Genomic DNA, 11,612 nt, shown 5'->3' on the forward strand with positions numbered 1-11,612 from the left:
GTATCTGTTGTAATTCCTCATAACTAACTTAAAATCCATAATGAAATATTTTTTAAAGTGCCTGAGGTGCCTCAAAGACCTCTACCAGAAGAAAAAGTACCTGTTCCTGTCCCTAAAAAAGAAACTCCACCAGCTAAAGGTACATCAGCTATTAGATAAATTTTTTTAAAAAGCCTTCTGCCTGAGTGTCTGAATCTCCAAATCCAATAATTTGCCTATTCTGATTGGCCTGCTAGTCCCTTGACTTTCTTTTGCAGTATAGTCAAAGACAGAGAATAAGTTACTAAAAAATAATGTTTCTTTAACAAATCAAAACTGAGACAAATCACTTTCTGAAGGCAAAGGAAGTGCAGGTAGGACCTTCAAGATTTAATTTTTGCCATCACAATATTAATGACATTTTATAGTTAATTATTGAAAACAAGCAGATGAGTAAATTAGTAGAAGTTGAGCTATAATGCCATGTCAGCGAAAATCCAGTTACGTATACAATCCTAAAAAATTAGTACCTTCTTCAGCCTAATGATGTTCTGGAGTGCATACGATCTTTATAATTAAATTTCTCTGTATCAGGACTACAAAAGATACGAGTAATGAATAGCAATTGTCAGTGGATGATAATATAGCTTCTGTACTAGTCTGGAGCCCTGTAATTGCCTGTTCAGCGCACTTAATTTGCCAGAAATTCATTTTCTGCTAACTTTTATAGTTGTTTCTCATATGAGTTATCAGAATGAAATCAGTGGGCAGAGGGGTGGGGGGTGTTGCATAGACTTGGAGTTAGTTAGTCAGAAATTAAAACCTTACCGTATTCCCAGTTGGCATTAGTTAGAGCTGATAGTTCATGAAGCCTTATTGTTAAGGCTTATCCCAGTCAAAAATTCACCCAAGAGCACTGTTTCTCTTTCAGTGAATACTAAAGACTAACTATGTGAGTCCAAGCAAAATAGTCCAGATGGGCGGCCACTCAAGGTGGCAAGGTACACCACTCAATAGCAATTGAGGACACTGTATTTTTCTAAATTTTCTGACTCTTTACATTGTTTACTTTTTGTTTAACTTCTATTTGTACACAATATTCTTACTACAAAAGTTCTTAAAAAAACACACCAATGTCTTTAAAGTGCCAGCAGCCCTGAAGAAACCTGTTCCAAAAGAAAAAGCACTACCTGCTGTTCCTAAAAAGGAAAAAACTCCGCTAGCTAAAGGTATACTTCCTCTGTATTGTCCTCGTGAAATATGAACTTTGATTCCAGTCTTTTGTCTCGTTATTTGTTGAGAAACTTGTGCATATATTTTATGTTCCCACATTGTTTTTTTCAACTGTTTGTGATTGAGTCTTTTTTTGTCTGTTGGTTTCATTTTTGAAAATATGTTGTCAGTTTAAAAAATATGTGTTCTGTTGTTAAGCTACATATGAAAGCAGTTCAGAAAGAAAGAATATTCTTGTTTCTTCTGAAAATTAAGGAGATTCTACCATCCAAATGTATGGTCATATTTCAATAATTCTTTTTTAACATGTTCTGTCTAACCTTAAAAATTCACATAGATATTCCTTCAGGAACCATTTTATCCTTTGTCGTTTCATGAATCTTCTTTGTTAGATTTCCTCTTCTTTCTAAATTCTTCCAAATAACTTTGAAAGCCCTAAAAGTCAATTATATCTTAAAGGGCCAGCTGTTCTCGAAAGAACTGTCCCTGAAGAAAAGAAACCTATACATATGCCTGAAATAGAAGTTCCACCAGTGAAAGGTAAAGGAAAAGGAACCTTTGATATGAGATTTTACGGAAAGAAAATACCTCTGTCATTTTTCTCAACTAACATCTTCTAAAATGATCCTCATAGTCTTTACAACATGGCAAGAGTATCTAGATTCAACTCACACTGATAAATTGAAAACTGGGAAGCAAACATTTCAGATATGTGCTATACATGTGCTAAACAGTAAATACATGGATTTATGAATGAAAACAGGCTGAGAAGGCACTACCAGTATGTAAACCTTCAGTGCTTTTATATTGATAATATAGTTGTGAATTTAGTTTAAGCTGGGTTTTGGAAACCAATACATTGGTCATGATACTGATGCAGAAGTAATATGGCAAGAGCTAGCAAATTAAAACTATTAAAACTGTTACACATATCAGAGGGAACAGCATGATGATACAGTGAGAAATGTAAATGGCTTATGCTCTCTGAGAGTAGAAACTATAAATTTCTTTGCATAATTAATTGTTCCAGGAAGACAGTTCTAGAACTGTACAATATTTCACTCTTGAAAAGGCACACTATTTTTGTTTGGGATTTTAAAAGTGGAAAAATAATTTGAGGTTACTAAAAGAAAGCTAATATCTTTAAAGTTCCTGAGTTTCATCAGAGAGCTGTCCTTGAAGAGAAAGTACCCACCATTATTCCTAGAGAAGAGGAGCCTCCTTTGTATGAAGGTACATTAATGACACATCTACCAAGCAGTAAATTGCAGAAAATATATCAATTCCTGCTCTAAATTCTTCTGTAAAATATGAAACATTTTCAATTCATTTTTTTAATTATTTAAAAGTAACTTGTCTTTGAGACCCTCCTCCCCCCAGATTTAGTTATAGTTTAGCATTTATTAAATGTTCTTTTCTCCTCTATTAATGGGACAAAGAGACATAAAGAAGAGAGAAACTAAGTTTCTGATCCAGTGTTTTACCCACATTAGACCAAAGAAATAACTTAAGTAGACACTGTTTTAAGAGCCATCCTGAGTAAGATTTAATTAATTTTTGAGCTGTGATATAGATAGTTAATGCCAGATGGAGGACATGTGAAATTCAATTACAATTTCTATCTAATACACAGAACTAAGTAACCTGAAAACAAAATATTTCTGTAAACTTGTATTTTAGTAATTGGGAATGGTCATTTCTAGCAATAGGAGGAAAATGATCAGGCTGAAATGAGATATTTAAATTATTTATGTTCAAACAGCTCTTTGTCCATATACATGTGTGCATTTTTGAATTGTAAGTTGTCTTTCTAATCTTGTCTTATAAATGATATTAAAATATGTAAAAAAACCTAATATCTTTAAAGAGCCTGAAGTTTACGGAGAAGTTCCAATAGAAGAAAGAGTCCCTATTATTATTCCTACTGAACCAGAAGCTCCAGCAGCTAAAGGTACACCAACTGTTCAAGCAATCTATAAAGCAATATGTTCCCTACAAATTAGTTATTCTTCTTCATCACTCCATCCATGTGCTAATCTGTTATTTAATGTGTTCATTCTAATGTTTCCTTAGATGCTACGTGTCTGTCATTGCTTCTTTGTTACCTAAATTTTGTGTATTATAATGTTCTTTTAAAAATGTAATATCTTTGAAGTACCTGCAGCAGCAAAGAAAACTGTCCCACTGAAGAAAATACCCTCTGCTGTACCTACAGAAGAAGCTCCTCCAGCTAAAGGTACATAAGCTCCAAATGAATTTTCTTTAGCCTCTTTCAAAAGTGAGGTACCAAGTGAGAAATCAAATATGCTTGTTTTTCTTGAACAACATTACCAGGTGCTGTGTACACTGTTTTCTTCCATTTGATCTCTTGTTGTAAATTTTGTGTGTTTGTTTGCTTAGTTTTACCTTAGAAAGAGAGCATACATATGGGAAGATCAGAGATTAAAAACATAATCATTTTGCAACCATTTACAAAGAATTAAGAAAAATATTTCAGCATCTTTCTTCATATGTTAAACTAATGAACAATTACTAAGACAGAATGCTTCATCATTCAGGAAAACAAATTCAAGGATCATTTTCTTTAAGTTCTTATTTTTGTCTTGTGTTAGCAGCTGCTCAAACAGAGTAATATATTCTGCATCAAGAATTTGAAATTTAAAAAGATGAAATTAGACAAATACAAGGACATTGAATAGACAGGAAATTCTTAGATCAGTCTTACCTTTTTTTGACTTCTTGTCTCATGTTCTATTTCCCAAAATACTTTCTCTGACATTCTATTAAAAAAAAAAAACCAAAACAGAAACAAAAAAACCCCTAAAAAGTTCTGGCAGAAGCTTGTTTGCAGAAGTACTCTTTGAAGTCATGTTAGGGGCTTTATTAAAGTCAAGATTAATGTAAGACTTTAAATCAGGACAAAATACAAAGCCACAATTATTTTTCATAGAAACATAGTTTTGTAATAAAATTCTAGTGCTAAAGAACTCTATAGATATTTGAAACATAGTATTTAGTGAATTGCACTGGAGTTTTGCCTTGCTTTTACAGGTAATTTTGAAATGTCAAAGAAAGAAGACCCTTGCAATTGCCAAAATTCCTAGAGATTGTTTGATAAGGGAAAAAAAAGAATCGAAGCCACCTAACTACTGTCTTTTGAGAGAACAGCAAATTCAGACCTATAAATGCTAAGAGTTAGAAAAACAGTGAACCCCAGAAAATGAAATTGTTGAGTTATATTAACAGGTTAATACCATGTATTTTCATGTTATTCTAGCAGAATTTTTATTGTTTTACAAAACTGTACTACTTATTTCCTAGTGCAAATTTCTAAAATAAACCAATATTTTTAAGTTCCTGAAGTACCAAAGAAAGCTGTCAGCAAAGAAAAAATACCTCCTTCTCTGCCTAAAGAAGAAGCTTCACACCTTAAAGGTACAAAAAATTTTTATTAGCATTTGAAATATAAAAAATATCTTTTCTATATAACTCTTTAATTATTTTGAGAACATTTTGTCTACCATAAACTAGAGTTTAGTTAGCAGCTTTAGTTAGCTGCAACAGTGGTTTTTTTTTTTTTTTAATTTAAAATTTATGTCACCTGTACTTGTTCTGAAGTGGAAAAAATAGCTTTGTGCGCAAAAGATACAATTGCAAGGGACTCTGCTACGTGAGATCAGTTAGAGGGGAAAAAGAGTTAAAAAAAAAACAGAAAAAGTGACAAGAGTATAGACAGACAGGGCCTTTCTCTTTGCACTCAAGAAAACAACAAAGTTTAGGACATATCACACATTTTCTGTCAAGCTCCAGAGTTCAGTTCACAGTAGAATAAGAGATTTTTTTTCTTCCTTCATTTGAAAGAATCCTATTTTTGAGAGTAGATATAAAATAGACCTGTGTATCTTAAGATGAGCTTAAATATTTGACTGTATTTATTCTTCAGTTTTCACATTGTCTTGTTTTCTGAAGGTATTCTAAGTTAATTTAAGTATTTAAACTAATATCTTTCAAGTACATGAAGTTTATGAGGAGATGCACATAGAAGAAATTTCTACTGTTCATATTAAAGAGGAGGCTCCAGCACCTGGAGGTATATATCTTCTTCATCATCTCTTCCTGTAATTTGCAAAGTCATGAACTCTGGAAAAATTAAATCATTAATGTTCATTTCTTGTTCAATGTAATTAATATTTGTATTCATTCTTTTAGTACCTTACTTACATTACAGACGTGGGATTTTTTTTATGACTTGTCTCTCTATTTTATATAAATTTTTAAAATTAACTAATATCTTTAAAGTGCGCACAGTCGTTAAGAAAGCTGTTCCGGAAGAAAAAGTGCCTATTGCTGTTCCTAAAAAACCAGAACCTACTCCTGTGCCTAAAAGACCAGAATCTCTACCATCTAAAGGTACTTTGATTTTTAATGGAACTGAGGTCTGCTGAGGATAACATCTTTTCTGTTTCTTACATAAGAATGTATGGTCCCCTTGTGTTAGATTTGTAGTGTTTATGTTGTATACGTCTCTTTTCCTGTTTCTCAACTCATCTTTACATCACAAAATTAAAATTAAAATCTGTAAATATCTTTCAAGTGCCCAAATTGCCCAGGATAACTATTCCTGAAGAGAAACCTGTCCCTCTGCTTAAAAAGCCCAAAGGTCCATCTACCAAAGGTATAGGTTGACATGTCCTTTCCTTCTCCTTTTTCTTCAAGTTTCTTCTGTCCCTTGTTTTGTTAAATCATTAAAAATCAGTTGAGTTTGTCTATTTCTTCTGCTCAAGGGTAAGTCATTGTGATGGCACATAAATTGTTTCAGAAACTTGTCAAAGGGACTAAAAATAAGGAAACCTCTAGCTGTTTTGCAGTGGGATTTACAGAATAAATATTTTCACATCATGGGTATTTATAGTCACTGTAAACAGCCTCAGAAATTCTACCAACACTCCAGCAAGAATTATATACACTTCCTCTTTCATATTGCTCATGTTAAACTTAGGGGTCAATTGATTTAATTTTGAATGAAAATAGCAATAGACACAGAAACCAGTTGCTACAATTCATTCAGATATTTTAGAAGTCTATCTGACCTAGCAGTTTGTGTGGCATGTCACTACTGCATGACAAAAGATCCCCAGCAAAGTCACTTCAAACTGTTATTTGTCAGAGGGATAGAACCACAGAGACATTTCAAAACACGTAACTGATGTCAGAGTATCCTTATACATCTACTTGTTTTGTCTTATTTCTCTGTATTGTGTGTGTTATTTTTGTAATACTTAAAAGTACACTAATATCTTTAAAGTATCCAAGGTACCTAAGAAATCCATCTCAGAAGAGAAAATAAATGTTGCCTGTGCCTAAAGAGCTAAGAGTAACACCACCTAAAGCTTATGTCATATTAATGGTGACTCTCTGAGGAGGAGATTTTTCTTTTTCTTGGGCAGTAGGGTTTACAGTAAAAGAAAATATTACCCTTTATTTCTCATTTCTAAAAAATCCCAGTAGTATGTAATAGTATACAACATATTTTGTATGACATTTCTCATTTTATATCTGACCTTATATTTCTTTCTGATATGCTTCTTGTGAGACTCTTTCTTCTTCATAATTTGCATATTTTTAAATGCCTTAAATATAACAAAAATGAATGCTTTTTTCTTTAAAGTGCCAGAGGTGCCCAAGAAAATTCCAGAAGATAAAGTACCCACTGCTGTGCCTAGAACACCTGAACCACCACCAGCCAAAGGTATGTTGCACTACAAATAGCTAAAATTTGGAAGAGAAAAAACCTCTGCCTTGATTTTGCAGATTAGTTTTTTGATTGTTTGTTTGTGTTGCCCACAGTTCTATATATGCTATTGTTTTGAAAATTCTTATTTTCGAATCATAGCTATAATCAGTGTACCATTGTGTTAGAAATACGGGTACGGGTGGCTGGACAGAGATGAGACTGATTCTTGAGAACCACAGCAGAAATCTTAAAAGAGAAAACAGGGCTTCTGTGATCTGAAATACTCCCAGATGACAGTGAAAATTAGCCACAAAAGAGTGTTCAATAATTTCAACATATAGAACAAGTGACACAGATAGCTAAATTTCATCACAGATGAAAAATTGATACCAACAAGGCAATAATGCATAAAAGAATGTGACAAGGAACACAGAATGGACAGGGACAGCCTTAGTCAAACGGAGATGCAGGAGGTAATTGAATAAAAAGGAAAAATAACATAATGTAGAAGGAGAAGAAACTCCAAAAGACTCTGAGGTGTTTCCTCAGACTTTACAAAGACATAAAAGAACCTTAAGTCAATAAAAATGTCAAATCCATGGCTACATTAAGAACCTCCCTACTTTGCAATTTCTACTGAAAAGTTTTTTAACATAGCTGTAAAATTCCATATAATAACTGAAAATAATCTCTTTCCTTAAAGTGCCTGAAGCACCCAAGGAAGTAGTTGTAGAAGAGAAAATCAAAGTTACTGTGCCTAAAAAGCCCAAAGTACCACCAGCTAAAGATACTTGTCATTAATAAAACTACAGCAATAATTTGTCTTACTTTCACAAGATAAGACCTTTTTGATACTACTTCCCCATCTTTCTATCTTATAAACTCTGATTTTTTTAAATTTAATTTTTGTGAACAGCCTCTTTACTCCTCTGAAATTACTCTCAATCAAAATTGAGAGCAAAGAGCCTATATGGTAAAGGGTATTATGTTTCATTGATGTTATCTGGTGTCCTTTTGTTTGTTTATTTTTCCACTTTAATGCTATTTAGATTTCTTTAAATTTTTAGTATTAACATAATTATTAATTTTAAAGTGCCCGAAGTGCTCAAGAAAGTCCCAGATGAGAAAATACCAGTTGTGGAGCCTAAAAAACCAGCAGTTCCACCAGCTAAAGGTACTTGTCACTGTGACAAAATTAACAGAATCAATATCACTCTTTTTGTTTTAACACTATAGAAGACAGTACCCAAAACCTCTGTTTTAATTTTCTTCTGTTGTCAAAGGTTTTTCAAGTGAACAAATGTGTTGTGTGAAAAAAATAGATCTTGGTCTTGTCACTAATACTGTTCTGCTGTTATGCTTTCACATTGTTTATGAAATTCTCATAGTAAAAGTTCTTAATATTTTTCAAGTGCCTGAGGTACCAAAGAAAGTGGTCCCAGAAGAAGTTTCAGTTAAAGTACCAAAGAAACCAGAACCTCCACCAGCTAAAGGTAACTGCTGTATGCAATTAATGAAAGAAAAACCCTTAATTGTCTAGAGTACCATTTTAACATATTGTTAATTTACTTTTACTATAAATGTTCTATAAAATATTTTTGTTGTTTAAATATAGTTTTCCCATCTGTACCTCAATGAGACATCAGACAGAATTTTCTGTAGGCAAAGCAAAAAGTTGATATTCACATCCAAAACTACTGATGCTGCTTATGTCTGAGTTTTACTTTTTCTTAGTGTCTTAATGCTGCAGATGTATGTTTGAGTTTCATAAAAATAATTTAATTACTTTCTTTAAAGTGCCTGAGGTGCCCAAGAAAGTGGTTTCAGAAGAAAAAGTACACATTGAAGTCCCTAAAAAGACAGAACCTCCAGCACCTAAAGGTACATGTTCAATACTGATAAAATTGCACATAAATTTTAATTTCTCTAAATATTATCTTTTTTAAGCTGGCATTATGATCTTCTTTTATATTCTAATATTCATAGATATTTATAAATGTTACAGATTTTGTTGTCTTTTTCACTTGTGAATAGTACCTAGTAAGCAACAATGGCTACTAATGGTGAGCATCTAGCAAGATGAACTAAACACAAACTGTTTATAAGGGGTTTTGGTTTTTTTCTGATAATTTTCACCTTGGAGCTATTGTTGCCTTTTTAATTCCTATTCTTTAAATCCCTGAAAGTAAAACAAACAAATATTTTTAAAGAAACTGAGGTGCCAAAGAAAGTTGTTCCAGAAAAGAAAATACCTGTGCCTAAAATACCAGAACCTGAAGTTGTGCCTAAAGAACCAGAACCTGTGATTGTCCCAGAACCAGAGGCTGCACGTGAAGAACCAGAACCTCTACCAGAGACAGGTAAATCTCAACACTAATAAAATAACAAAAGCAATATTTTTCCTCTTTTCTTTAACATTGCAATTTTTCAGTTCTTCTGTTTTCTGAAATTCTAAATTATACTTGTTCTCTGTATCTGCATATGTGTGAGAAACAGATATATGTGGGTCTTTTTGAAGAATAAGGACAAATCTTGGATGTCTGAATTGCCTGTATTCTATACTTAAATTCTTCTTAATATTTTGGATTATTCTTACTATTCTGCCTGCTTGGGTTCATGAAAACAACCACAACTAATATATTTAGAGTGATAAGAGTAGAAGAAAAGAAAGTACCCATTCTAACAGCTAGCTAAGAGCAGAAGATATCAATGTAGTTAACATACCAGAAGCTCAATAAAGAAAAATTGGATGCCATTATTGCTAATTCTTGAAAGAGTCTTCAGTTTATTACCTGCAACATTATTAATATCTTTTGTCCTGTCCATTCTGTTTATGGGGGCATGAGGCTTCGGGTGGGAGAGGGGTTGTGTGCACATTTGAGAGAAAAGGGATAAAAGCTGAAATGTAGTATATTCATCCTTAAAAAGGCCAATATAAATGATTGATATCTGATATGTTTTTAACGTTTCCATTACAATTGTGGGTTTATGTTTTATGATTCACTTAAATTCGGTACAATTGTCTGTGCAGTTGTTAAATCTAGAACTAATATCTTTTATGTACATAAAGTGGCCAAGACAACCTTCCCAGAAAAGAAAGTAACTGTTCCAGTTTCCCGAAAACCAAAGCCCATTGCAGGACCCCAAAAAACAAAGCCTCAAGAAGTAGAACCTCAAGAACCAGAACCTGCTAGAGTGGTTGAAAACCAAAAGTCTACTGTGGCCCCTCGAAAAATAGAGCATGTTGTGGCATCTGAGGAGCCCAAGACTGTTTTGGCATACCAAAAACCAGAATTTGTTGTGGCATCCCAAAAACCAGAGCGTGTTGTAGTGCCAGAGAAACAAGAGGTTGTAGCTGAGGAACCCAAGCCTGATGTGCCACCCCAAAAGCTAAAGCATGATATGGTACCCTCAAAACCAAAACCTGTTGTGGAACCCCAAAAACCAGAGCCATTCATAGCCCCTGAGGAAACTGAACTCACTGTGGCACCTGAGGAGTCAGAGACAGTTGCATCAACCCAAAAATCAAAGCATACTGTGGTGCCCCCCAAAACAAAACCTTCTATGCTGCTCCAGAAAACAGAGTTTGTAGCACATGAAGAAACAGAGTTTGTTGCAGATTTCCAAAAATCAATCCAAATTGCAGTGTCCAGAAAATCAAAGCCTGTTGTGGCACCCTGGAAGTCAAAACCTGTCATGGTGCCTGAGGAACCGGAAACGATTTTAGTATGCCAAAAACCAGAGCCTTCTATGGTACTTCAAGAAATGAAGCCTGAGGTGGCATCCGATGAACCAGAGCCTCTTTTGGCACCTGAGGAACCACCACCAGCCAAGCTGACCAAAAAGCAAGAGAGTGTTGCTATACCTAAAAAACGAGCAACTCCACAGTCTAAAGGTACCTCTTATGAATAGGATCTCTTTTCTTTCTCTTGAGTATATTATGTTTCACTGCTCATTTTAAAACTTAACGCAAGTAACTAAAAGATACTAATATCTTTAAAGAGCCTGCAATGCCCGAAAAGGCTGTCCCAGAAGAGAAAATTCCCGTAGCTGTTCCTGAAAAATCAGAACCTCCATCAGCCAGAGGTAGATATTAACATGAATACATGATAAACACACCTAATCTTCTTCTCTTAAGTATTATCTTAACCTCTTTTTTTCTGTCTGTCATTTCGAATCTGAGGCTTCAAATAATGCTTGCTAAACAAATTGCACTGAGTATAAGTGTGTGCCAAATTGTCACTTCAAAACATTTCTGTTGTCCTCTGTGCTTCAGTCTCTGTACTTATGTTTATTTCTACTGTAATTGTAAAATAAAATGCACTAATATCTTTAAAGTGCCTGAGATGCCTGAGAGGGCTGTTCCAGAAGAGAAAGTGACCATTGCTGTACCTAAAAAAACAGGAGCTCCACTTGCTAAAGGTACATGCCACCATGATTATCATCATAAGGAAGGGGTTTTTTTTTTAAATTACTCTCATTTTAAATTGATCTTTCACTGTATTCTCTAATATCTAAAATGTGAGAGATATGTACCAAATATGAATTGCTGTGCAGAGACATCAAATGTTTCCTCATCTAAACCCATCCAAACATTTGTTGTACTGTGTTTTTTTGGCATATTCAAAAAGTTCAGGAGGTAAGACTTGACTTCTTAGGTTATAGC

General features: G+C 33.8%; 1 protein-coding gene across 1 annotated transcript in view; it reads left to right on the top strand.

Annotated features, from left to right (window-relative positions):
• Nucleotides 1-11,368, top strand: part of LOC104528787 (titin-like) — a gene marked incomplete at both ends in the record, with an annotated part of 66,347 nt that extends 54,979 nt beyond the window's left edge. Inside the window, 13 exons of the mRNA XM_029086181.1 lie at nucleotides 1,125-1,208; nucleotides 1,672-1,752; nucleotides 3,080-3,163; nucleotides 3,368-3,448; nucleotides 5,225-5,302; nucleotides 5,512-5,622; nucleotides 6,881-6,961; nucleotides 8,040-8,120; nucleotides 8,359-8,439; nucleotides 8,744-8,827; nucleotides 9,157-9,306; nucleotides 10,017-10,841; nucleotides 11,285-11,368. Coding sequence (XP_028942014.1) covers nucleotides 1,125-1,208; nucleotides 1,672-1,752; nucleotides 3,080-3,163; nucleotides 3,368-3,448; nucleotides 5,225-5,302; nucleotides 5,512-5,622; nucleotides 6,881-6,961; nucleotides 8,040-8,120; nucleotides 8,359-8,439; nucleotides 8,744-8,827; nucleotides 9,157-9,306; nucleotides 10,017-10,841; nucleotides 11,285-11,368 — 1,905 coding nt within the window. The remainder of the gene's footprint in view (nucleotides 1-1,124; nucleotides 1,209-1,671; nucleotides 1,753-3,079; nucleotides 3,164-3,367; nucleotides 3,449-5,224; nucleotides 5,303-5,511; nucleotides 5,623-6,880; nucleotides 6,962-8,039; nucleotides 8,121-8,358; nucleotides 8,440-8,743; nucleotides 8,828-9,156; nucleotides 9,307-10,016; nucleotides 10,842-11,284) is intronic.
• Nucleotides 11,369-11,612: the final 244 nt, after the last annotated feature.

The sequence above is a fragment of the Antrostomus carolinensis genome, unplaced genomic scaffold (assembly GCF_000700745.2).
Source record: "Antrostomus carolinensis isolate BGI_N321 unplaced genomic scaffold, ASM70074v2 scaffold47277, whole genome shotgun sequence".
Lineage (NCBI taxonomy): Eukaryota > Metazoa > Chordata > Aves > Caprimulgiformes > Caprimulgidae > Antrostomus > Antrostomus carolinensis.